The 24,529-nt window shown below is 31.9% G+C and overlaps 1 protein-coding gene across 1 annotated transcript; it reads right to left on the reverse strand.

Annotated features, from left to right (window-relative positions):
* Nucleotides 1-10,685: 10,685 nt before the first annotated feature.
* LOC124365963 lies at nucleotides 10,686-23,254 on the reverse strand. The gene is made up of 7 exons (XM_046822116.1): nucleotides 23,091-23,254; nucleotides 20,819-20,913; nucleotides 18,454-18,517; nucleotides 14,584-14,689; nucleotides 14,035-14,123; nucleotides 11,654-11,737; nucleotides 10,686-10,895 (listed from the first exon to the last, which is right to left on the reverse strand). The coding sequence occupies exons 1-7, from the start codon at nucleotides 23,104-23,106 to the stop codon at nucleotides 10,687-10,689; spliced, it is 663 nt and encodes a 220-aa protein (XP_046678072.1). The 5' UTR covers nucleotides 23,107-23,254; the 3' UTR covers nucleotide 10,686.
* Between the last annotated feature and the right edge of the window lie 1,275 nt (nucleotides 23,255-24,529).

Below are 24,529 nucleotides of genomic sequence, written 5' to 3' on the forward strand. Positions count from 1 at the left end.
CCACATGTAGGGGTTTAAATAGGATGGTAACCCGCTAGAAGAACTATAGTTTGTGTTTCAATTTCTTGATGTTCTACTACGGTGAAATTTTGCACACATTCGCCTCATGTTCTCCATACAAAAATAAAAGATTGTACATGCAGATTAGCCACTTGCGTGGTAACAGAAGTTTTATGTAGATGTGTAGTATGTATTAGACATGTAATTTACAGTCTATCGGTACCGTAAATTCCTTATAGTAGAAGTAGATTACAATGCCCGAAAGTTATTACTTTTTAACGAAAAAACAACGCATTTATGTTCTTTTATGATCTGGACAATAACATAAACGCACGTCGTGACGGCACCAAAGTACCTTAGACCAGAAATAAATTACTATGAAGATAATTTGTCACTTTCTTTACTAACGCACACTTTTTAGATAAAAGTAGTACATTTTTTCCGCGATACTAATGGAACTGCTACTACACCAACGGAAATAGATTTCAGTGTTTAGAAGTAGTCTCTTTTGGACTGTAGTAGAATTATCACACCCACTCATTATATATTTTCTTTGTCAGGGGAAAAAATGAAAACTACTACGGTACCGCAAGTAGATTATAATGACTGCAGCTAGTCACTTTTTGGACTGAAGTAGATGTTTCTGACTAAGTTTCTTGATTTGGACAACAAGGCCACAAATTTTATAGTGCCGCAAATACCTAAGACCAGAAGAGCATTACTTTGAAATGTAAGTACACGCTTTTTGACGAAAGAAAATGATTTCAGACTTATGTATGTATATATTTTTTTCATCTTGTCAATAACGCAAACGCTAATTCGTCCTAAAAGTACCTTACATTGGAGTTAAATTACATTGACCAGAAGTTTTTTACGAAGTATTCTTTTTAAACCAACGTATCATATTTTTCTCAATCAAGCCAACAATTAAGACGTCGTCAGGACACTGGAAGGAGATTCAAATTGGCAAAATTATACGCAAAGTCTTTACTGCATTAGTTTTCTCATAACGAATATTTATATATTCTTAATCGTGGGAAAAGGGTAACCTCTACTACGACGTGTGAAGTATAATTTCTTTTAACCAAAAATGCTTCTTTCCCTATAATTATAAAATAAAAGCCAGCAACAGTTTTGAGTAAATATATAATTTCTTCAAAATGAACACTGAAATAGTATGTACCTTAACTGTGTCTACTTCGAAATAAATATTATTGTAGGGCTCCATCTTATTACATCTTAAGTGCTTTCACAAAGATTACTACAACAAACTTAGTCTTAATCCATTCTATCCTAAAATATTTAAGTGATACTAAAAATATTTGAAATATTTATTCAAGAATTATAGGATGTTGCAAATAAATTTGAGGATTTCATTGTTACTCATAACAAACTGATTCACATTGTAACTTTAGGACTCCAAAATATTGCTCCTTAAACCTCAAATCAAATTTAAGTACACCAGAAGACTTGATATCTTCCAGTAATCATTAATTATTTTCAGGCGTGTTTATTAATCCATTTAAAAATAACATACATATGACGTAGCTGTTAATCAATAGGAAATTGCGTAAGAAGCCACGCGTAACTGCTCTGTGTTATAAAAATCTACAAATACAGAAAAATTTCATTTAAAAAAACAATATTTTTTCAATTATCTTATAAAGGCTACAAAAATGTAAAGTATGCAAGTTAATATTAACTTGGTTTTATTTTGTTAACACTAACATGCTTTTATTTATTTACTTAGTCAAACTAACTTACGGATTTCTTTTCTTTCTCTGTATGTACTAATAAGAAACATTTAAAACTCCAAATGTATGTATATAAATTAGTTACAGTTTAATTGAAATTGAACGAATATGTATCTATAAAGGGCATTTTGGATCCTAGCTGATATTGTTACTTTTTGTGGAATTTTGGCATATATGGATAATAAGTATATTTTACCTCTGCTCAAACTCAAAGATTGCTTTTGGAAATATCCAACATTCTTATTTTTAATATGTGAATCAGTAATATATAAATACCAGTATAACAGTAATATATATATATATATATATATATATATATATATATATACGTGTATATAATGTCGTAAGTTCATTTTCAATAAATTTTGTTAAATAAATTTATTTCAAGATTTATAAATCTTGTAATATATTATTACTCTGATAATACAGGAGTGTTTTGTATAACCTTCTTACTATAAACCCACTTATTTATCCGTATATCTTACTAAAATGTAGTATGTACGTGAAGCGTTTAAACAATTTGGACTAAAAGTACCAGTATGGTAAGTTACATTCATCTATAGCTACTAAATAGCTTAGGTAAACTTCAAACGCTGATTCCCGCAGATTTAAAATTTTTTTATTTTTCACACAAAAGTTCTTTTGAGCTGAAGCAGTGAAAATTTTACTACATATTATTTATAATGTTGTAAAACTTTTTGCGCATGGATATTATTATATTTATAAATCTTATAATATATTATTACTCTGATAATACAGGAGTGTTTTGTATAACCTTCTTACTATAAACCCACTTATTTATCCGTATATCTTACTAAAATGTAGAAGGTACGTGAAACGTTTAAACAATTTGGATTTCTGTTTTTTTTTTCAAATTTTTAAAACTTAACAATTTAATTATGATTACGACTACGTTAATGTCCAAAAATCAGTCTTTAATTAAGTGGAGGAATGACCAGGACTGTTGGGATACTTTATTTTCCAAAGGTTCATTGGTTGGGGTCTGATGTTCTTGGGTATAAGTGGCTCATTTCAATAGCTTCAATACATCGTTATTATAATATTTCGCAAACAAAATACGCCTTTGTATACTTTTAAAAACCCACAGCTCTAAAGCAAATCACTTTAAGTTTCAAAATTATTATTAAGTACTTACACGATGTTAATTCAATGTCGATCTAGTATGTATAAGGCGGAATAAATTTTTTACAATATACTTAAAGCGTTGCGATAATGAGAATTTAAAATGTCAGTAGTAGATAATAATCAACCTAGATCTATTAATGATAGATGGAGTATACTGCATTTACTACAATGATACAATATTTTTAAATGATCATGCGTTTTATTTCATTCACTGTTAGCAATTCCTTATTCGTCCTCTGACGTACGGTGGGCACAAGGATGGAATAGCCTGAATGAGACCATGGTGTCCTGTGTGACTGTCCTCTCCTTCTCCTTCCAGGTGACCCAGACCTCGATGGCATAGAACGTAGTGCCGATACCAGTAAGCCTCAAGCCGAAATAAAATTGGTTGAGGCCTCCAGCCACAAGATGTCCACGAGCAGGATAGTCACTTCCCGCCGTCCGTAGTGGTGACAACAATCTTATCAATCAGAAACTTGTACTGGTGACAAGTGTTGAAATGTTGAACCACAGCTCCATAGTCAAAGTTGTCGTTGTCACGCTTCAAGAAAACATATCTGAAAATAGAATAATCAAATTGTTTATTTCTTAACAAACTAATATTATTGATATCCAATGAAAGACAAACCGACACACTTATGACTACGCACGATATTCCTCAATCTCTCTCTACAGTAAGCTGATTATACAATCTCATTACATTTATTACAAAAGAAACTATGAGCATTATCCCAAGACATTTGCGACATCTAGACAACCATCTGGCGTTTGTGATACACTGGGTCACAATAAACTGATTACGGAAAAAACTGAAAGCGACATTCGATACAGCAATTGGCTTGTAGGAAATTGATTAGTTTTGTTTTAAATTAATTTATAAGAAACAAATTTATTAATGAGTTGATACTTAAAACAATTGTAAAAAGTGACAACCATTTAAATTTGTTATTAAATTTAATAAATAAATATTTTAGACTATTTTACATGAAGTTCTTAATGAACTATTGTAAGGAGTAGAAGCCGTGTAAAATATACCTGTAATAAATGTTATCAAAGTTTTTTTATAGAATTATTAACATTTTATTGATATATATCTTTTTATTAAAGAAAGTACACATTTTTCAATGTTAAAATTAGGAAACATTAATCTCATAACCCGTAAGACAGCTTGCTATTATTAATCAATAACATTTCTAGAAAATAGTAGAATTTAGATATATAAATGACCTTTTCATAGTTTACTTTAATTATTCCAAACGTATTCTACGAAATTTGAGTTTTATTGAGTTCTACAAAATTTTATAAGTCAGGGTGACCGAAATAAATTAAAATTTCTCATTTCAGTTTTGGGATCACTGCTTAGGCAATGGTGATCCTTTTAAATATATAGCTATGCAGAACCTTTATTATTGTCCATAAAGATGAATATAGTTGGAATTTTTATAACAATTTTAAATGTATAGCAATCAAAGATTTTTAACTACATTTTATCAGTTTAACATATATTCACTAAATATTCCTCTCAATTCGTAAAACTTACATAAACCCTTAAATTGAAAAATAATTTAATACGTTCAGATAATTTTAAAATGATTCCGTAGTGCATGAATTTTATCCTGATTTCAATAATCGGCATTCCTTTAACAGACGATAAGTCTCGTCTAATTTAAATATACATTTCGGAAATAAATATCCTTTTATATCTTTAATTAAACAGGTCATTCAACTTTAGTTCGTATACATTTTAAGATCATCGAAATACTTACCTAGTGGTTGGCTTGTATCTGCCGTAGACATAAGAAGGGTTGCCAGGGACGGCAAGTATGAATGGCACCAACTCAACCACAACTAACAACCAAAGTGCGAAGGTCTTCATTGTGCTACCTACGTCCTGAGGTTAGGAGTCGCATAGCTTATATACAACATATTCACAATGTTGCAGAGTTAATAAACAAAACTTAGGAATGCTTCTTCAACAATAATTGTTATTGTGAACACCATATGTTACTACTCTGTTTTCCCTCTCAATGGAGAGAACAATAACGAACTAATTGCTTTATTCTACATCGGTTATTACAGAGTAATAAATACAAACTATGTTAAAATGCAGAACACTATTAGTGTGACAAAATAACTTTTTTAAATCGTGTAGGTCAATAAAGAAGTATAAATAGCAATACTCAACGTTAAAATATAGGACAATATTTAATTTTTCACTTAATTTTTCGGATCGATTCCCTACTGAAACTAGTGATTTTCTTTAAAACATGTTTAATGATTATGATATGTATATATTTGGGTTCCTTTAATCCTAGAATAATGATTGCCACTGTTATATTAAAAAATATATATATTTACCTCCTTTTGGAGTTTTTGAGTTGTGTTTTAGAAAAAGACGTGGGATTTTTAATATCTTACAACTTTGTAACTAATGAACCAATATTATTGTTTATTATCTATCTCAGTTTTAAGAACATGACAAGTACTGAGTTTTTGTGCATGCTCAAGTTTATTTCTCAAATATTTTTAAATTTATGGCTTTACAAAAACATTTTAAAACATTTTTTTATAAATAGTATTTTTATTTATTTTTTATTTGAACCTATGTTTAACATATAGTAATATCCATGTACAAAAAGTTTTACAACATTATAAATAATATGTAGTAAAATTTTCACTGCTATAGCTCTAAAGAACTTTTGTGTGAAAAATATAAAAATTTTAAATCTGCGGGAATCAGCGTTTGAAGTTTACCCAAGCTATTTAGTAGCTATAGATGAAAGTAACTTACCATACTGGTACTTTTAGTCGGTGAATGGTATATTTATATTGAAGACATATGTAAGGCTAATAAACTACTAACAAAAATGAGAAAAGGCTATGTTTCCTATATTATCGCTAAAAAAAGGATGGCTGGAGTATGGTCTGGCACTCTTCAAATATTTTTTCCACAGTGATGAAAAGTTATACTATAGTAAATGTTATGCTTTCTTATAAGCCATAGAACTAAAATAAATATAAAGGTTAATTTCCATTTTTTTGTCAAAATAGGTTACTTTTCAGTAGGGAATCCCCTTAACATTAAAATATAGGACAATACCTTATTTTTCACTTTAATTTTCAGATCAATCACTGATAACGACATAATAAACGATAGATACAATTTAATTTTGAAATAGGATTGAAACAATAGTCATCCATACGAAAATAAAAGGTACGTAGAAGACGATTTGGAAATAATAGAAGTAAGTATCTGTACACTTTAGACTGTCCCTTCCAGTTACTCTACACTATTATTTCTTCTCTTGTACTACTCAAGGAGTTGTAGGAGAATGAAGAAAGAGGAAAGGAAAGGGACCCACGTGGGCTGCGGCTTATTATGTTTTGCAAGCCGGAGCGGTATTTTACGTCTGTATTGAAATATGTGAATTGACCTGCTTATATAATCATCTAATTGAAGGCGAAGAATGTCATCCAACGGTCAGGTAGCTTCTGGAGAACAGACATAAATGAAAATGTACGAAAGCGCTTGAAATGAGCGAGGTGTACATGAGCGGAGCATACAAAAATGTAAACTTACAATTCTTGCACTAACTATAAGGTAAGGAAAAACATTAATTTTAAACACCGTAAAAACGTATTATTTTTTACGGTCTTTAGATCTTTTGCTTGCAATATACTCGAGTAGGTTATTGTTCCCAGTGATATTCGTTTCTATCTTATCGAAAAAACAAATATTTATCATAAATTTAATATTCTTTCAAATGAAATTAATTAATCTTTGACACGACTGTATTACATATTTTATAAAATGCAAGCGATTACTAACAATATGACTACAAAGCGTGTAATATAAGAGGTAAATTTTACTATAAAAATGGCTGACTATCACGGCGATAAGTACTTGACATATACCTTAAGTAGTGCCTTGATTCTCTACTTGGGAATGTATATTAATGGACTCTTACTGTAAATTCACTAGTAACATACATTCTGTCTTAGAGAAGGTATAGGCAGACGAACATACAGAAAGACAAACATATAGACAAGCAATATGATTAACAGAAAGACAGACAGTTAGGCAGATGGACAGACAGATAAGCGAGCAGGCAGACAGGCTAATGGCAGACAAACATACAAAATTACAGACTGCGCTTCTTCTTTGCCAATTTTTGAATCTCTGTAGACGAGCGATGACCCAGATTCCAGGAGTCAACTTTGTAACAGCGTCAGATCATAGATGCTGTAATAATTGGAAAGTGAAATAGAGCTGAACTCAACATTAACATTCAACTAACCCTTCACATCATAGCCATGTGTAGAAAATTCAATCGTTTCGCCGTAATTTTGGATCGTGTCTATAACTTTTGATATGAACAGAGCCAGGCATTTTGTTATGAACAGAATGTATTTTTTTTTTTGTATGTTGTACTTGATTATTTTAATTAGTTCTATTTTTAGTAAATACAAAAGGTACAATATTTAATTTCGTTTTTAAGCTGTTTAATTAGTTCAGTTTGTAGATTAGTACATTGAAATGTATAAGGTTTGGCATAAAAGCACATCTTTTGTTTTTATTTTATGTTTGTTATATCACAGTAGAGTTATTAATTATAAACTAATGCTCCTGAACTCATTTAATTTTTTATAGTTATAATTATTATGATGGAACCCCTAGATGGGCTAATTAGTAGCCTTAGAGGCCCTATTATTTTCCTTTTGAGGTCAGCCTGGATCTTAGAATATGTATAATTTTACTATTCCATTGTTTTGAGATTTAAAAATGTTTAATATGTTGTGTAAAGTACGACTTCATGAGGAGAATAAAGATATTTATTTATTTATTTAACTTCATAGTACACTCATTTGTGCACTTGATAGGACGATCGGGTCACCTCTTCAAGTAGATTAAATTTTGTTCCTAGTTGTCTTTGATGTCGAAGCAATATAAAGAGTTCATTTTGAGCTTCTTCATTGCCGACCTTTTTGGATCTCTTAAGACGGATGTTCACTCCAGATTCAAGGACTCCAGTCTGTGACAGTGGCAGTTTTCAGACGCTGACTAAATTTTTAAATTAAGATAGTAATAAAACGAAAAGATAACATTGTGTATTTCTGATTTCAAAATCCTAAATTTGCTCAAATATACCGAAATAGTGAATGGAATGATCCTTTGTATATTATTATAACAAGAATGGATGTGGATTATGAAGAAAAATAATGAGACAGCAAGAGAAAACATGCTTAATTAATGTGCTTTGTAATAAATAACCAACTTAGCGACCAGTCATCTGAGATGTTTCATAATTTTGTCCTTTGTCTTCATTTTCTTGTAAGCGAATGTAATCTGTTACACAAAGTCAGTTTTAAGTATCGATCGGTCACTGTTATCTTTTCCAAATCCAAGAATATTTTGGTTTTTTATGTTAAATTAAAATACAATTATTTTTCCAATAGCTAAATTCCTCTCTAAATTATCAACTAAAACGTTATTTTGGAATCGTAACGTGCTGTAGGTACTTTTTCTGGCAATAACAGGTATGAATTGATCACAATGTACTTAAACCGTATAAAAATATTAGTTGAAAATTTTTTATACAACTGACAATACACAATAACGTTAATTTACTGTAAAGTTTCATACCGTATACAATACTATTTGTTGTTCATTTAATTTGGCTCTCAATTATGTTATGTAATATCTGCAATCTTTTTCTTTACATAAGGCATTTTTAATTTAATTTATATGTTTAAAAAGTATGAATAATATCAATAACAATTCTTTATTTAGCAAAACGAAATTTATAAATTAAATTTATATAGTTAAAGTAATTCATTGCTTTCAATTCGATAAATAATCTAAAAACCTGTTTGAGGTATACTTCACAATGTTACTCGTAAAGAGGAAATTCGTGCAAACATTCATTTACATTTATATAAAAAAGTTAACTAAGTTTGTGTGCTTTAAAATGCGTTTTATTAAACACTTGTTATGTATAGATTTCCCTTACACATTATGTATTGTTTCCAGTATATCTGAAACATTACCTGATCCAAGCACTACTTCGGGTTATTATGGGGTACCGTCATTTAAGAGGATGAAATAAAAAATAATATTATTTAAAAAAAAGTACATTTAACTAATCTTTTAATACCTCTTGACTTTGTTGAGAACTGAGCGTAATACGCATCTGCACAATCCCCCACCGGCAGGGGATGGCATGGTGGTAATTTATATAGAAGAATATATTCCTTTTGAGCTTTTTGAGTTGCCAGTTATGTACCCTGGCATAGACTATATTTCAATAATCCTTAGAGTGAGATGAATCAGGGCAGGGTCTTTCCATACTACAGTATGGAAATGCCCTGCCCTGCTGTACACAAACACCCTCTTGCAATCACTGGTCTTTCTTTATTTTATGCGCTTTACTTGTCGGAATAGCAAAAAAATTAAACACAATCTTGTATTATGACTAAGTAAATGTAATCCAGTTATTGTCTGAGAAATTAGGAAACTGTATTGGTCTACTCCTCGTAATAATCTTGAGCATAACAAAGACAATTTATTTCGATGAGATTTAGAAGGTGTTTTAATGTAACTGATAAAAATCAACTACTATATTCCACACATCAGCAAAATTGTAGAAAAACACGTTAAATCAAACTAGACCCACACAGCCTGGTTTACTATATAATTGAATATATATTGCCAAATTCTTTCAGAGAATACCTCCTATATAGAACAATAACTCTTCATACAGATTTCAGTTGATGGCTGCTAGCTGAACGGACAAACTTCCGTTGTAGCCTGAGTGTCTCTGATGTCAAAACGATGCAAAGAGTTCGTTTTCAATATCTTCTTCAAGATTGAGAACGATCAGTGTCAATAAATCAGTGTCAGATTTTATACGCTGCACTAGGAGTAAGGTCAATATTCGTATTGAATAAATCCTTCCCAAGAAGGCTGTGTTAGGCTTGTAGAGTTAGATGCTCTCGTTATTGGATAATCCACGAGATTCATTCTTTGCGTTATAGTAAGTTGTTAGTATAACCGGTCTTGATAAATTTAACATAATTTTTGTAATTGACAGATAAAAATGATATTAGATTTGATTTGAATCTATAACATTTTATTTAAGGTTAGGTTGGTAATATGCCAAATCTAAATGGGCGTCCCAGCGTCTAATATACATCAGATATTAATTACATTAATATATATATATATATATATATATATATATATGTGTGTGTGTGTGTGTGTGTGTGTGTAATAAAAAAAAACTATAATACCATCCCGTATAACTAGACAAAGTGGAATGCCATACCACGTGTCGCGTAACTGACCTTGTTGTGGTTGCAGGAAACATTTCAAATGTTTAGCTCTTTTCATTTTGTTTGTAGCGTTACGATGCCACAAGATTTTTATCAGTTTTTTACAAATATACTCATTGTGCAATTTTTCATAGAATCACTGTTGCACTAAGATCAATTTATAAGTTTTTGCTATCGCCCAGCCGAATGCTATGATTCCATACGCGAACTTGATGTTCTTTTGTAGAAACGAAGCTTTCTAAATAAATATGTCAAGTTTATAGTTCAGTTTGCTCTCTAGACTTCGTGTGGCCTGGCAAACCAATGTATAGAGAGAAAGACATATTTCCACCTACTCAAGTGAGAGACTTCGCTGACGCTCAGCTAATAATGAGCAACAAAGCCTATTGTATAGTTGTTTCCAGTTCCAGTTCCATTTCCCAAGCTGTTAGGGAAGAATAAGTATCGTATTTGTTTATTTTGCATTATCAAGGTTTGTATTGCAACATGTTTCTATAGCGAACATAGTACTAAACTTGACAGGGCATTTATTCCTATCAATCACATTAAGATTGCACCTGCGGATATTGTTGGCTTTGAGGACAGCGTCAACCCTCTTTTCATTTCTTCTGCACATCCCTCTTTTGTCTCTGGTAATAATGAATACAATGGGCTCCCCTTCGGCTAAAGCAGACAGTGTTATTAGTAAGTACATTAGATTCAACTTTCAATAATTGCTTAATTATTATAAAAATATGAACTCCATAGTTTAACCAGTATGTTCATACTTTATGGAGTATGTTCATGCAGTATGAATGCTTTAAAACTAAAAATGTACATTTTCTGTTAATATTTGTCTTTATATTACTATATAGCTCTGATGTATATTCGTCCGCAAACCCAAACTCTAGTTTCATTTGAAAGTTTTAAAGGGACTCTTATTTGGCAAATAAATTTTCATTATTACAAATTTTCGCCAATATATATATATATATATATATATAAGATCTCAAAATAAAGATTAAATCAGTTATCTGGAAAAGTAAGTTTGTGAATAATTTTATGAGTATAACCAATTTAAACACTATTGTCCATCTATCGCCAATAAAGCTTCTATATTTCATATTTTTTCTTTTTTTTTTTTGAAGTAACGAATGGCTAGACGTATCTTGCAGAATATACTACTTTACGAATTCAAGTTTCTGAGTAGAAAATTGGTTACTAGTGTTTTATTCATACAACCGTGGTTGTTTATATTCAACCACAATAAATCTATAAAGCCGAATCTCGGTTTTCAATACCATAAAATAAAAGTAGCTTTTCAAGTCATACTTTTTGTTCAAAGTGGATAGTTTGACTTCCACTCTGATATTAATTACATATGTTTTACTTATATTTATAATTTAAAGCATTAACTGTCGATATTTAAAATTACAGATCACCTGTTTTCACACCACATACGTATAGGATTATAAAGCTTTCATGATCATCTGTGTCCAAGATAGCCACGATAGTATAAACGCCAGCTGGAACAATGAATGATGTAAGATTAAAAATTTGTAATGCGTTAAGTCCACATTCAAAAATCAGAGATATTTCTAGATTTGTCTCTCCAGAATGCCTGAAGTCTGTAGCATCGAATTTCCAATTCATTAAGCTTTTGGTTGTAACCCATAACAGTACTTCTATTAAATGGGAAAACGTGTACCTTAACAAAGTTATTACAGGTAAACTTGTATTCTGAGTTAGCATATCCTCCTTAGGTATTTCAACAATTAGTAATCTTGGCATCTAAAAATGGTGTATCAACAGACAAGCAATCTAATTACATTTGCATGACTGCTTCGTTGGAAACTAAATGAGACTATAAACTCTTTATTGGTACAGGCAAATTCAAGACCATAAATTTCAATACATGGACCCTAAGCGAAAACTAAAATATTAGATATACATTTATATATATTCTCCTGAGTTCTGAAACCCCCAATATTATTTGGTGAGGATATTTTTTTTAACTTCACGCTTGTAGAATATGTCAATAATATTCGAGTTTTAGATTTTCTAGCCCTTGCTACAGTCTATCCGTTGGAAGATTCTGGAGCCATTTAAAATCCTCTATTAGGCTCTAGACTATTAGGGTTATACTTTGCTCATCCTGTAATTATATGTATTATAATGAAAATCACGTCAGGAACGTCTCTGTCATTATGAAATATATTGAATTTTGTAACTTATTATTACTCCAAAGTTAAATGCCATTAAGTGCAATACGTTCCCTACCAATCATTACAGTAGCAGACAATTATGGTTAAGGTGGTTATACCCAGTACTCTAAGATAGACATGGAAGGTTTTATCACTCATAGAAGATTTGTAATAAATACTTACTTAGTTTATAGACATATAGTAGGGAACCAGCTGTTGCCAGCGGTTGTTTCTCACTCAATTATCACATTCGAATTCCTTATACTACTTAGTAAAAACACATATGATGTAATATGATGGAGGCCTATGACACTTTTCAAACGTACATAGGCATACTTTAGGTAAATATTATTTAAGTGTTCATAGCTAAGACTATCAGAGTCTAGTCTTACTCTTATATCGTGTTTTGCACATGTAGGGATATTTGGGGTTCAAATTAATTATATTTCCAAAGGAACGGCTAAGTATCCTTTGTTAACTTGATCCAGAAATTACCAATACACAGGTCGTGGAAATTTTCTTCGATCAAAAAGAGTTTATTTCTAGGCCTTGTAATATATTTCAGGTGTAAGATGATTCCAGCATCACGGTAGAATTTGCCTTGTTGTCCTGATGAAAACAAATATACATACCTAGGACTAAGAAACCTACTTAGCTTAAAATAGCCTACTTCCAACCATTTGGATTGACTTGTGGTGCCCCAATAAAAAAACTATATACTTATGTAGATCTCAGAAATCACGTCGGTAAAAAAATGTCTACTTCCGGCTCATGTAATCTACTTCAGGTCTAAAATCTTTTCTGTGCCGCAGTTGAATTGGCTTGTAGTCCCGAGGTAAATACGTAGTACTGAAAAGTCTATTACGACCTAGGGAGAAATTCTACCTTATTCCTATCTATTTCCAGTTTAAGGAGGAAATTCTTATAAAGTTCATGCAACATTCCAAGATAATCGTTTGTAAGGTTTTGAGTGATAGAATTCCTGTAGCTTGTTTACCGTAGTCTGGGAAAGTATGGATCCTAAAGGCGTGTTATTGTTCATTCTTCTGTTTTTTCGTTAGCCATTGTTAAAATTCCATATCACAATGCTAATTAAGGTCACCAATTTAGATTACATTATATGTAAATATTCACAGCTTTGTTTATTAAGGTTGGTTGTATAACAGTGTTTAGTAGTAATAGTAGTAGTAGTGTAATATCTTTAGAATGCATTAGATGTTTTAATTTTATCACTGGCGCAATCTGGAGTAAAATTTAGAGATCAACCACTGTATACTTAATACTTTATAAAAATTAAATCTAATTAGATGTGTTAGCTCATTTGTCTAACTTTAGTTTATGGTTTAAACGGATATTTAATGCAAGTTAAATTTTAATAATAAAACATAAGTACTAAAATATTTTCTTAAATCAAAAATATTCCAGGTGACTTTTCTAATAAATAAAAAGATAAATCAATAAATATTTTCCAAACATAAATGGCCAAATTACTATAGCTTGTATGCGCTTAACATAAACATTTTGCAATTCATTTTTATTTATAAGGTATCTCTTAATGTACTAAAAAGTATACCAAAACTACTATGTTACTATATTTTTAGAAGCTGCTTGCTACTTACTCCATTTATCAGCAATGTTGAATACCGCCCAAGGCTGGTTCATGTCCACAAGCCTTATTATCGCGTACTGATGATCATAACATCCTTTTCTGAAGCAATATATGTGTCAAAGAATAACAGAAATAATAAATTAGATGTTGATGTAACTAAATTAATTTATTTTAAAGATACATTTTGAAATATTTCACTAACTATTCTTTTCATATATGTTCCTATATAAACAAGAAGTTTATTTGTGTGACTTAAAAAATACCTTTATAATAGTGAAATAAATACATTTAAGAACACAAACAAAACTTTTGCTATTTCGTGAATTTTAAAACGTTGCATTACAATTCCAAATCTTCAGTGATATAAGAATAAATGTTATTTTATTACATGCATTTTAAAAACTATTGTATACAATAATATAGTTACTAAATAATTATATCTATTCATGCTTACAGATTGATAAACCTTGTGTGTAGAACAGGTATCATATTTGGCAAATAATACCGTACTCGTTATGAAAAACTTTATCTATCCAACATTATAATTATAATGACTCACGTTGTGTTGTAACCAAATGCTGTCATGTTGTATTCATGAATGTACAAACGTGGGTAGACATTGCTGTAAAACTGAAACCCGAGACACTTCCACGGGCAATGGGTATCTGTGGACGGAGATCATTTTTAATTTGCTATTTCCGATTTTTACAACACATATGTGGTATTTTAAGTGAAATCAAGTGTAATGTAACGTAACTTAACGTGGTACATGGTTTTATAGTAGATTCTCTGTGAGAGAATATAAATTCTTTTGCGGAGTAATGATGCAGCTTAATGTCAAAAGCAGTATGGAATATTTTATACTCTGCTATGAACCATGAACCAGACATAAAAGACAAACAATAACAGGTTTTTTACTGACCCTTATCCTCTTATTTAGGTGTACAAAATTATTTATAAGGTTTAAGCCAAAAATCAATAAAAATTGTTTAAAATAAATAAAAAAGAATCGATAAAAACCACAAAAATCAATAAAATCAAATGTTAAAAAACACAACAAAATCAATGTATGGTGTTGAACTCGCCTATTCGTGGTGAAGAGGATTAAACACCCTCCCCTTAAGGGGAGCCAGACCGGGAAAATTTTTTTTTTACACATTTTTAGTTTTTTTAAAATTATTATACTCCATTTCATTCTCTTTAAAATGATATAATTGTCATCACTGTAACTTACGTATAAGCCCTTGAAAAAATTAAAACAATATATCAAGACACAGAGTTTTTTCTCTGAGCAACGTCAATAGTGTATCTAGTATACTCCTGGCATTTAGTATAGTACCATTGGTTTTATACTCTGCATTTTTGTTTGTGTAGTTGGTCATAGTGACAGTTGACTAAACATCAGTTTATCCGTCAGCTGTCGTCTGTTGTTTTGGTTCCTTTTCACAATACCGAACATGTAAACTTGTTTTCTTGTTTACATTTTGTATTTTGTTCAAAGAAGACACTGATTTGGTGAATTGTTGTGTTTATTTTTCGAAACATATTTGTTTGTTTAGTGGAACTCGCGATGCCAAGGAAACAATTGAGTTATAAAACCAAGAGTAAACATCATGTAGGTAACCAGTACAGTAGGCCTAGGCCTACATTGGTAGGTTCAGAAACTTTGTCAGGAACTCAAGAAACACCTAACAAAGAACTTTGGGAGTAGTTCTACTAAAGTATCTTCTGCAAAGAAGTTGTCCTTTGATAGCTATGAAACATTTCAATCTTCTGGAGCAGGAAATTGTATTTTTGATGTCCACTTATTGTCTTGTGCAATAAAAAAATTTGTTAAATGTAAGTATTGTGATTCAACAGACACAATCGAACTTATTGTGTGTTATGATGACTCTGAGAACTCTGGGTTAGTATTATCAACTAAGTTAGAATGTACAGCATGCTCAGAATTCCAAAAATTCAAAAACTCAAATCTTTCAAATGATGAAAAACTGTATGATCTCAACGTAAAATTTGTTTACGCTATGCGAACTATTGGGAAAAGGGCCAACTGCCGGAAACCAATTTTTGTGTTTTACTAGACCTACCTAAGCCCCCACAAAAAATATGCTAAATACCACAAGACTCTACAGACAGCACTCAAATCTTGTGCCGAAGATACTATGATGAAGGCTACAATGGAAGCAGTGCAGGTAAATGATGGGTGTACCGAGCTTGCAGTTGCGATTGACGGTTCATGGCAGCGACGCGGATTCAAATCTACTAAATGGACTAGTGAGTGTGACCAGCTTCGATACAGGGAAAGTGTTGGATGTATCTATTTTGTCTAAATACTGTCAGACATGTACCATGACAAAACCTGGGGAATATGAGTGTACTAAGAACTATGAATGGAAGCTCGGGAGGAATGGAGGTAGCGGGTGCTCTTGAAGTATTCAAGAATTCTGTGACACGAAATGTAAAATATACAAAGTACCTTGGTGATGGTGATAGTAAGGGTTTCCAGATTGTGAAAGAATCTAAACCGTATGGGGATGATGTCGAGATTGAGAAATTGGAATGCATTGGGCACATACAAAAGCGTATGGGGACGCGTTTACGTGAACTGAAGCGGAAAACCAAAAGCCAAAAACTTGCAGACGGAAAAGTGCTTGGAGGAAAAAAAAGACTTACTGACACCCAAATTGATAAGTTACAGACTTATTATGGCCTAGCCATAAGAAGAGGAGTTAAACAGTGTTGAAGAAATGAAGAAAAACATCTGGGCAACCTTTTTCCATAAACTTTCAACGGATGATAATCCACAGCACGGATTGTGTCCTGTGGGTGAGGATTCATGGTGCGGTTTTAATAAAGCCAAAGCTGAGGGAAAGACTTACAAAAACACAAAGACAGTTTGCCCTATGATGTTATGGTGAAAATTAAAGATATTTACAAGGCACTTACACAAACAGAGCTGTTGAAGAAATGTTTGCACGGGCACACCCAAAACCCTAATGAAAGTTTTTAATAATATTGTATGGGCTAAAGTTCCGAAGAGGGTATTTGTGAGACTCGATACACTGAAGTTGGGCGTATATGATGCGGTAATATCATTCAATGAAGGCCACAGCAGCAAACTGGACCTCTACAAAAGACTTGGACTGAGTTTGTGTGAAAAATCCGTCAAAAACTTTGCGGGAGATGGATATTTTGAGACAGCGTAAAAGTGAGAAAGCGGCTGAAAGTATCACGAAGGAGGCTAGACAAGCAAGAAGAAAAAGGCGGCTCATGGAGGAAGACCATGAAGAGGAAAACAGATGATCCCAAATATGGAGCTGGCCTATTTTAAGGTAGATATTGTATGCCTTTTAGTTTATTGAGTTCAGTCGCAATTTGCCGAAAGTTGCATTTTATTAAACAAAGGTACACTTATCTCTGTAAATAATTAACCTACATACCTGAAATTTTTTACACATCATTGTTGGGGTATAAGTAATATTTAGACCCATTTTTTATTAATCTCACATTACTAGTTTTGTAATAAAAAATTTATGTTTTGTAAAAATGTTTAATTTTTTTTAGTGTTCTATGAAAAAATGATTTTTTAAGGTAATATTTGATTAGCAGGTGTAAAATTGAGTCTGTCAACACAAAAAGAGTTGGTAAATATAGCCCTAAAATTTGAAAGTCATAGCTTTACAACTTTTGAAGAAAAGTGTACCTAAAGATGGCAAATTTAACATTGGCGAGATAGGCCTTTCCCGCTCCCCTTAAACCATCACCTTTCTGTACCTTTTTGTTACAGATGACGTTTTGCTTAGAGTTGCCACAAGAAGATCCAGTGTTGATTTTCCCTCCGTCTTCCACCTTCTCTGAACTGTGCGGCTATGTCGTTCTGTGCGCTTGACATGATTTGTTACTTTTTTTAGTAGTTTTGGACCCTTATGTATGAAGATCTTAGATTTTAGAGTACGAATTGTTTTGATGTTACCCACAACTTTTGGTGATATCATGGTTAGGTTTAAATGTTAGTGTATGCTTAACCTTATGCCTTAAAGTTTTCCACACTTTAAGAAGAGAATAGGTTTTAATCCTTGAAACGCAATGTTTCGTTTTTTAACACTAATCATTACAAACGGCCAAAAATTCATCAACCTGTAAAATCTTTTGTTGACAATGAGACACTTTAAAACAAGTTTCCATTAACAGAGCTTACAATATTGTACATCTTCTATTCCACGTTTAAAATTGTTACCATCATACAACTCCTGACACTACGAGTATTTAAACCTATTCAAGAACTATAGTTTATCTGAAAAGTATTTAAACCAATTTCACTAATCCACTGATATAAACAACATTAATAAGTTATTCTTAACGAAATAGTTTTCCTTTGTGTTTTCTTTCAAGAAATATTTAAAATAACTTGTTGTTATTACGTACTTACTCAGAATCCCACACTCCACATTGCTTGTATTGGTTGCTAGGATTGTCCACCACGTGCCTTGTGCCTGAAATCATACTACATAGTAGCAGGTTAGTAGTTTTTTTTTTAACAAATATGCAAAAATATATATTTATTTATTTCCTTTGTGACGAATTTCAACGTTCCCAGAGGCGGTGCATCCGGAGGCTTAGACCTGCCATAACCTGGGGTCTGCCGAAGGTTGTTCTTGCCTAGTTGTACAGGTTGTACAGTCCTAGTTTTTTGGTCTGCAGAGGTAAGAACGTTCCAGAAACCAGGGCTGGCCAGAAGCCGGTACGTGCCAAAGGCCATGTGGTTTCTAAAGACTGAGATCTGTTAGGAATTTTATAGACTGAGAGCTTCCTGACGCTCTTATCAATAAGACGTAAGGACGTGCCCGAGATCAGGAGGTCCTATAGTCTGAGAGTTATTATGAGGCCTGTAGATGCCAGTTATCATGAGCTACTAGAGACTGAGGGCTGCAAAAACCATGAGCTCCCAAACACCAAGAACTGCCAGAGGCCGGGAACTACCAAAGGTTGATATATGACGGAACCAATGACTTACCACAGAAATGGGGCTGTCGAAGGCCGGTACTCTCAGAAAGCCAGAAGATTCTGGGGGGTGAAAACTATCAAAGTACGAGAGCTGCTACAAAGCGGTATATGTCTTTCCGATCCTGGGGGCTGCCGAAGGTCGGACTTTCCAGAGGCCACGAGAACCTACATTCGTGGATCTCGCAGAGGTGAGGACCTTTCAGACAGGCTGTATGATGTTGAGAGCTGCCTGAACGCGGAGCTTTTAAATCGGGATTAAGTGCTTCCTAGAACGGGGAGCTTAGAAATACTAAAAAAATGCCAGTGCCGGCAACCACCATACACAAGAAACTCCCATAGATTGAGACCTGTCATAAACCTAGACCTATCGAGGCCAGGATCTCCCAAAGACTGGAGATTCAGCAGGGGGCATAACCTCCCAGACGCTGAGGGATCCTTTTCTGAGAGCTTTCAGATTCTGAAAGCTGCTAAAAAATGGGAACTTACAAACACTAAGAATCCTGGAAGTTAAAGAGAACTAACTAGTTTGACCCAAATTATTTTGGCATTTAAGGAATCAGGTGGATTAGTGACACAATTGACAACGAACAATTTTCATGAATTTTAACATACATTTACCTGAATCTTGTGGCGGGTATCCAAAACGTCTTTTTAATATTATAAACCGAAAGTTTAGAATGATATTGAAATGTTTGGATAGTTCATAATCAATTAAACAAAAGCTATTGGACAGATTTAGACGAAATGTGTTATGTAAGTTATTATCTCAGATATTATACAAATAAAACATGATGAAATTTATGTTCTGAAACACCACTTCTAAGCACTCTTAGGGTAATTTAACCTATATGTGCCCATAGTTTTATGACTGAGTTGGCAGTGCACTAATGCCGGATTGTAGAGTCCTATAGGCCTGGGGACTTCACATGCGTTACTTTAAATGAAATTTACTAACTATGAATACTTGTAAACCTGTTGACAGCTGATTAACTCCAAATAATGCAACGTCGAAAGCAGCATCACAGAGTTTTGTGTTTACATGAAGAAATACCAGATGTTGTAGTTACATTAAAAGAGGGTTGTGACAAAAATTCAATTGAGTTAACTTATTCTGGATTCCATTTCACTAAACACGTTTATAATATAAATCTAATAAAGACAATGTTGAATCTTTTAAAATACAAATGTTATTACATCCATCCATTGTTGGTGTTTATTTGAAACAATTCATTAGCACAACTCATCTAACTTTTACCTTTTGAGCTCGAAAATAAATATGCATCAAAGAATAAATCCAAAAAAAACCAAAGTATTAATCTATTTTATAAGTAAATAAAATAACTCAAGTAGAGTATACAAATTTATTCTACAGTTTGTTTTGTAGTGTATGTTTTCATTTTTTGCATAAGGTTGATGGGTCCCATTGGTTAACCTACTCAATAAAACTGTATAATGAAGTCGATATAGTTGTATAAAAGTAAAGGGAAAATTGTTAATCCTCATTTTCGTTTTCTATATTAAATACTTAGAAACTGGAATCGGATTTGTAGGTATGGCAATTTAAGTATCACATATCTCATGAAAAATTAAAGGTTCAATTTTTATTGCTCAACACTAGACTGTCTTATAAGTTTCAGTACGCAACTTTTCTAACTTATTTTTACTACTACTATTATAAATCTCCAAAATTACCATCGCATGTGGTAATACTTATGACGTTACAACATATTGTAAAAAACACTTAGGTTTAGGTACAGCTTAAAGAATTTACTTAAGAAGTAAGTACTTACTGTAGAAGGATATAATCGAGAAGGACAGACCTCAGGGCAGAGGGCTCGGACGTCAAAGGGAGACACAGATCGCACTAATATCAGAGTTAACAACCCTGTAATTGTTGAACATTTTAACTATTAATAAAAAAATCATAATTTAAAATTTTCTGATGTTTTAATTTTTGTATTTTTACCTTTTTATAGGTTCTTATTTTTTTAACCATGAGATAACCAGAACTTTGTAAAGTTCTAATAATGGTAGTAGGCTAATTTAAAGTTTCTAAATTCTTATTTTGTATAAAATATTTTATTTCTAAATAAGCAGTCAGCTTGTTGTATATTAAAATAAACATCTATTTAAATTCATAACCATACTAGTAATGTAACATATATCGCACTCAAATGTAACAATTTAGTAAAAGGACTCGGTCACTACATTCTAGAACAGCTTTGTGGCTTTTGTCTCGTTTGCTGTTCACGTTTGCTTACAACTTAATGTGCTACCAAACCTCTTGTTCATTGTATTAACATGTTTGGTTGAAGAATAATTTTAACCCCTCTACTTTATACTGAGTACCTTTTACCCTGTCAGACTTTTGTACGTTTTATTTTTACTGTTGCATACATTAACACTTCTATTAATTTCTTACATTTTAGGTAAAATTATGTTAGTGGTATGTAATTCAAATTTGTTTTATTACGTTACGAAATATAAAATGTAACATTAAAATCAATATAAATAACTTAAAAATAACAAACCCTCAATGAAATATTGGTGATGAATACACTTTAGAAGAATACTTGTTGCTATAAAACTAATTAGTGGTTTTTATTTCTTCCCAGAGGAGAATAGTTTATTTTCTGCTTTGTATTTTTGATTGAATTGAGTAGGTTTTAATGGAAAAGGCATTTTTCATACTTCCACATTTAATTTATTAAAAAAAATAAATAAGAAGAAGAAGAATTGAAGAATTGAATTTATTTCCAACAGCAAATATGTACAGTCATTAACAAAATACAATCTTTGGAAAGACCGACCACTTTTACAAGTAGTGTGGCCAGTGCGAGTACTTAAATTAAAAGTATCTTATCTGCGTCCAGATAAAAGTTCAATTGTTTCAGCCGAATAGAATAGTTTATGTGGAGTTAGAGTTATATACGTTTTGCTAAATTATTATCTAATCAATCCTAGCCTTCCCAAGGTAATTTTAAACATATTAAGTATTGATAGTAAACAATAAATAACATTTTTTGTTTATAAAATTAATGTAAAATTAATGAGCCTCCATAAGGCTTTAACTAATTTCATTAAATATATCATATGCATATTAAATTATAAACCAAATCTGATTAAGTTTTTCAAATTATATTTATAATATTGATTTCTATAAGCTATTTTTATACTAAATGTCAATGTCGTCCTCGATTTTGATACTGTTCTATAAAAGTCACCTTTGCTTTAATGAATGATGCCTTTTAACTACAACAATTCCTAACTTATCACATATTCTACAAGAACCACTTGAACTATTGCTATATTCATCCTGTTGCTATATTATTATATTTATAATAAAAAAATATTTTAATAATTCCTTTCTTTCTATAAGAAATTTCCCATAATAATACTGCTTGATTTAATAAATTACCTAATGAGTGCAGTAATAATATTTTTAGAAGTCTATAATAATATTATATACTTCTAAATAGACTATTGTATTGACTTATAGACTTCTTCTATTATAGACTATTGTAGTACTTTAAATTGAAGGAAGGTAGATATAATCACTAACATTTTATTCATTATAAGGATTTAATGTGAAACGGCAATTAATCAAACTATATATAGTTTATATAGTCGCCTTTTCTAAGTAGTTGTTTCATGGTTTATAAATGTAACATTTAGGCACCTTAAACACATTACTTAATTAAACATTTTAACATATTTTTGGCTGCTTTACTTGATTTATTTAACTGATTAAATGCCACTTTGGTCATATCTTCTGCTCGTTAATCCTACTCATCATTAATATATAAAAAAACTAGGCCTATTATACATTTCCATACATGGAACAATAATAATTATTGAAAACATTTCTATGTTGATATTATAACAAATGTTTGCAACACATTGACACATATCAAGTGCAGTATGACACTAGAATTATGTTCAATACTTTTTTCAAGGAACGAAAATATCAAAATCTTTAATGCAGTACATAACACCAACAATACATCTCTTGAATATTTACAAAATATCAATGTTACATCGTCCAAAACAAAATTAACATACCTAAAATAATCAGCATCCTGCTTAACTGACGCAAAGTAGTTCCATAAGTCTTAGATACAATTATTTACAATTACGACAACATGTTTCTCCTAACGTTATTTACTGTTTTCTTTACCAATGTAGTACCGCATGATGGCACTACAAGAAAATACTCCAGCCTGACTTATCACGATGGCTCTTTATTTGTCCACGTGTGTGTGCTCTTCCTTATCACATGTAGCTTTAAGATTATTTTCCCTATTGTAACTTAATAAACCATTCACTTTTATTCCAGTATAGTCTAGCCAATACAGTATTATCATTGAATTGTAGTACTTTTGTCGCAGTTTGGGCAATAAAGTTTCTAGGCATTTACTAATCGCTTTAAGATAGAGATAGTAGCTTCACACTTATAAAAGCTTTAATATTTTATGCGTTACTTACAATTAACCACGAATTAAATAACTTTCTTTCTAAATTACATTTTGTCGGCAAGGAATTGGATTCATTTGATACTCAGTCTCCTAATTTTTAGATAAAACTAACCTGTGAAGCATCAAATCGGGGATCGCGAAACCCAGAGAAGAAACCCTAGTTACATTTAACCATGAAAAGCGTTACCCTTTAAGTATGATTTGCTTTTGAATATGTGTATATATATATATTTTATGCCTTTCTCCTTTTATGCCTTACTCTGCCCGTCCTCATGGGCCACTGGCCTGTGCAAGGATCTTATCAAACAAAATAAGGAGGAGAGTCGATACAGTACAAGGTCGATGGTACTGATAAAAAGTGCAACGGTCACAGACAGGATTCGAACCTGCGCTATCTCTAACTCAGACTCAAAGTCCAACGTCTTAGACCACTCGGCCATCGGCACTCCCAACATCCCGATTGTTATTGGTTTTGTTACTTCAAAATTATATTTATATTGTTAGGAAGTAAAATTAGCAAAAATTTATTAATTCAAAGATAATTATTATTTCTGTAAGAAGCGCTGTAATCTGGTGGTCTTAAAAGAGCAAGTGTAGCATTTCTCAAATTGAGTTGGGGAGTTTTAAGCTTCAGAAACTGTAATTATTGCTCAGACTACTATAAGGAAAGTTTAGTAACCTTTTAAGGTTCCTAATTAGACTCCGTAATTAGCTCCCGTCCTACGAAGAAGGTGAACTGGAGCTAAACTGAACATTCACACTGATTCAACCTTTTGCACTATAGCTACGTTTCTAGTGACAAAACTCAATTGTTCCACCGTGCTTCCTGGTCCGTGTCTAAAACGTGGTAGTGCACTGAGTCTCAATTGAGTAGATATACATCTAATGAGACAGTGGGAATACCACTTCGGTTAGATAAAAGTATATTTATAGTCTAGTTGTCTCTGATATCAAAACTATGTAGAGTTATGTTTTACCTTCATTGTCGCCGACTTTTCTTAGATATCTTCTGACGAACATGACTCC

Source organism: Homalodisca vitripennis, chromosome 7, assembly GCF_021130785.1.
Source record: "Homalodisca vitripennis isolate AUS2020 chromosome 7, UT_GWSS_2.1, whole genome shotgun sequence".
Lineage (NCBI taxonomy): Eukaryota > Metazoa > Arthropoda > Insecta > Hemiptera > Cicadellidae > Homalodisca > Homalodisca vitripennis.

What these genes read in the sequence shown, in the direction of transcription:
- LOC124365963 (XM_046822116.1), bottom strand. An exon ending in CTCGATTATATCCTTCTACA is followed by an intron (nt 18,518 to 20,818) that starts GTAAGTACTTAC and finishes GTATGATTTCAG; the next exon opens with GCACAAGGCACGTGGTGGAC. An exon ending in CGTATGTGGTGTGAAAACAG is followed by an intron (nt 10,896 to 11,653) that starts GTGATCTGTAAT and finishes TGTCTGCTTTAG; the next exon opens with CCGAAGGGGAGCCCATTGTA.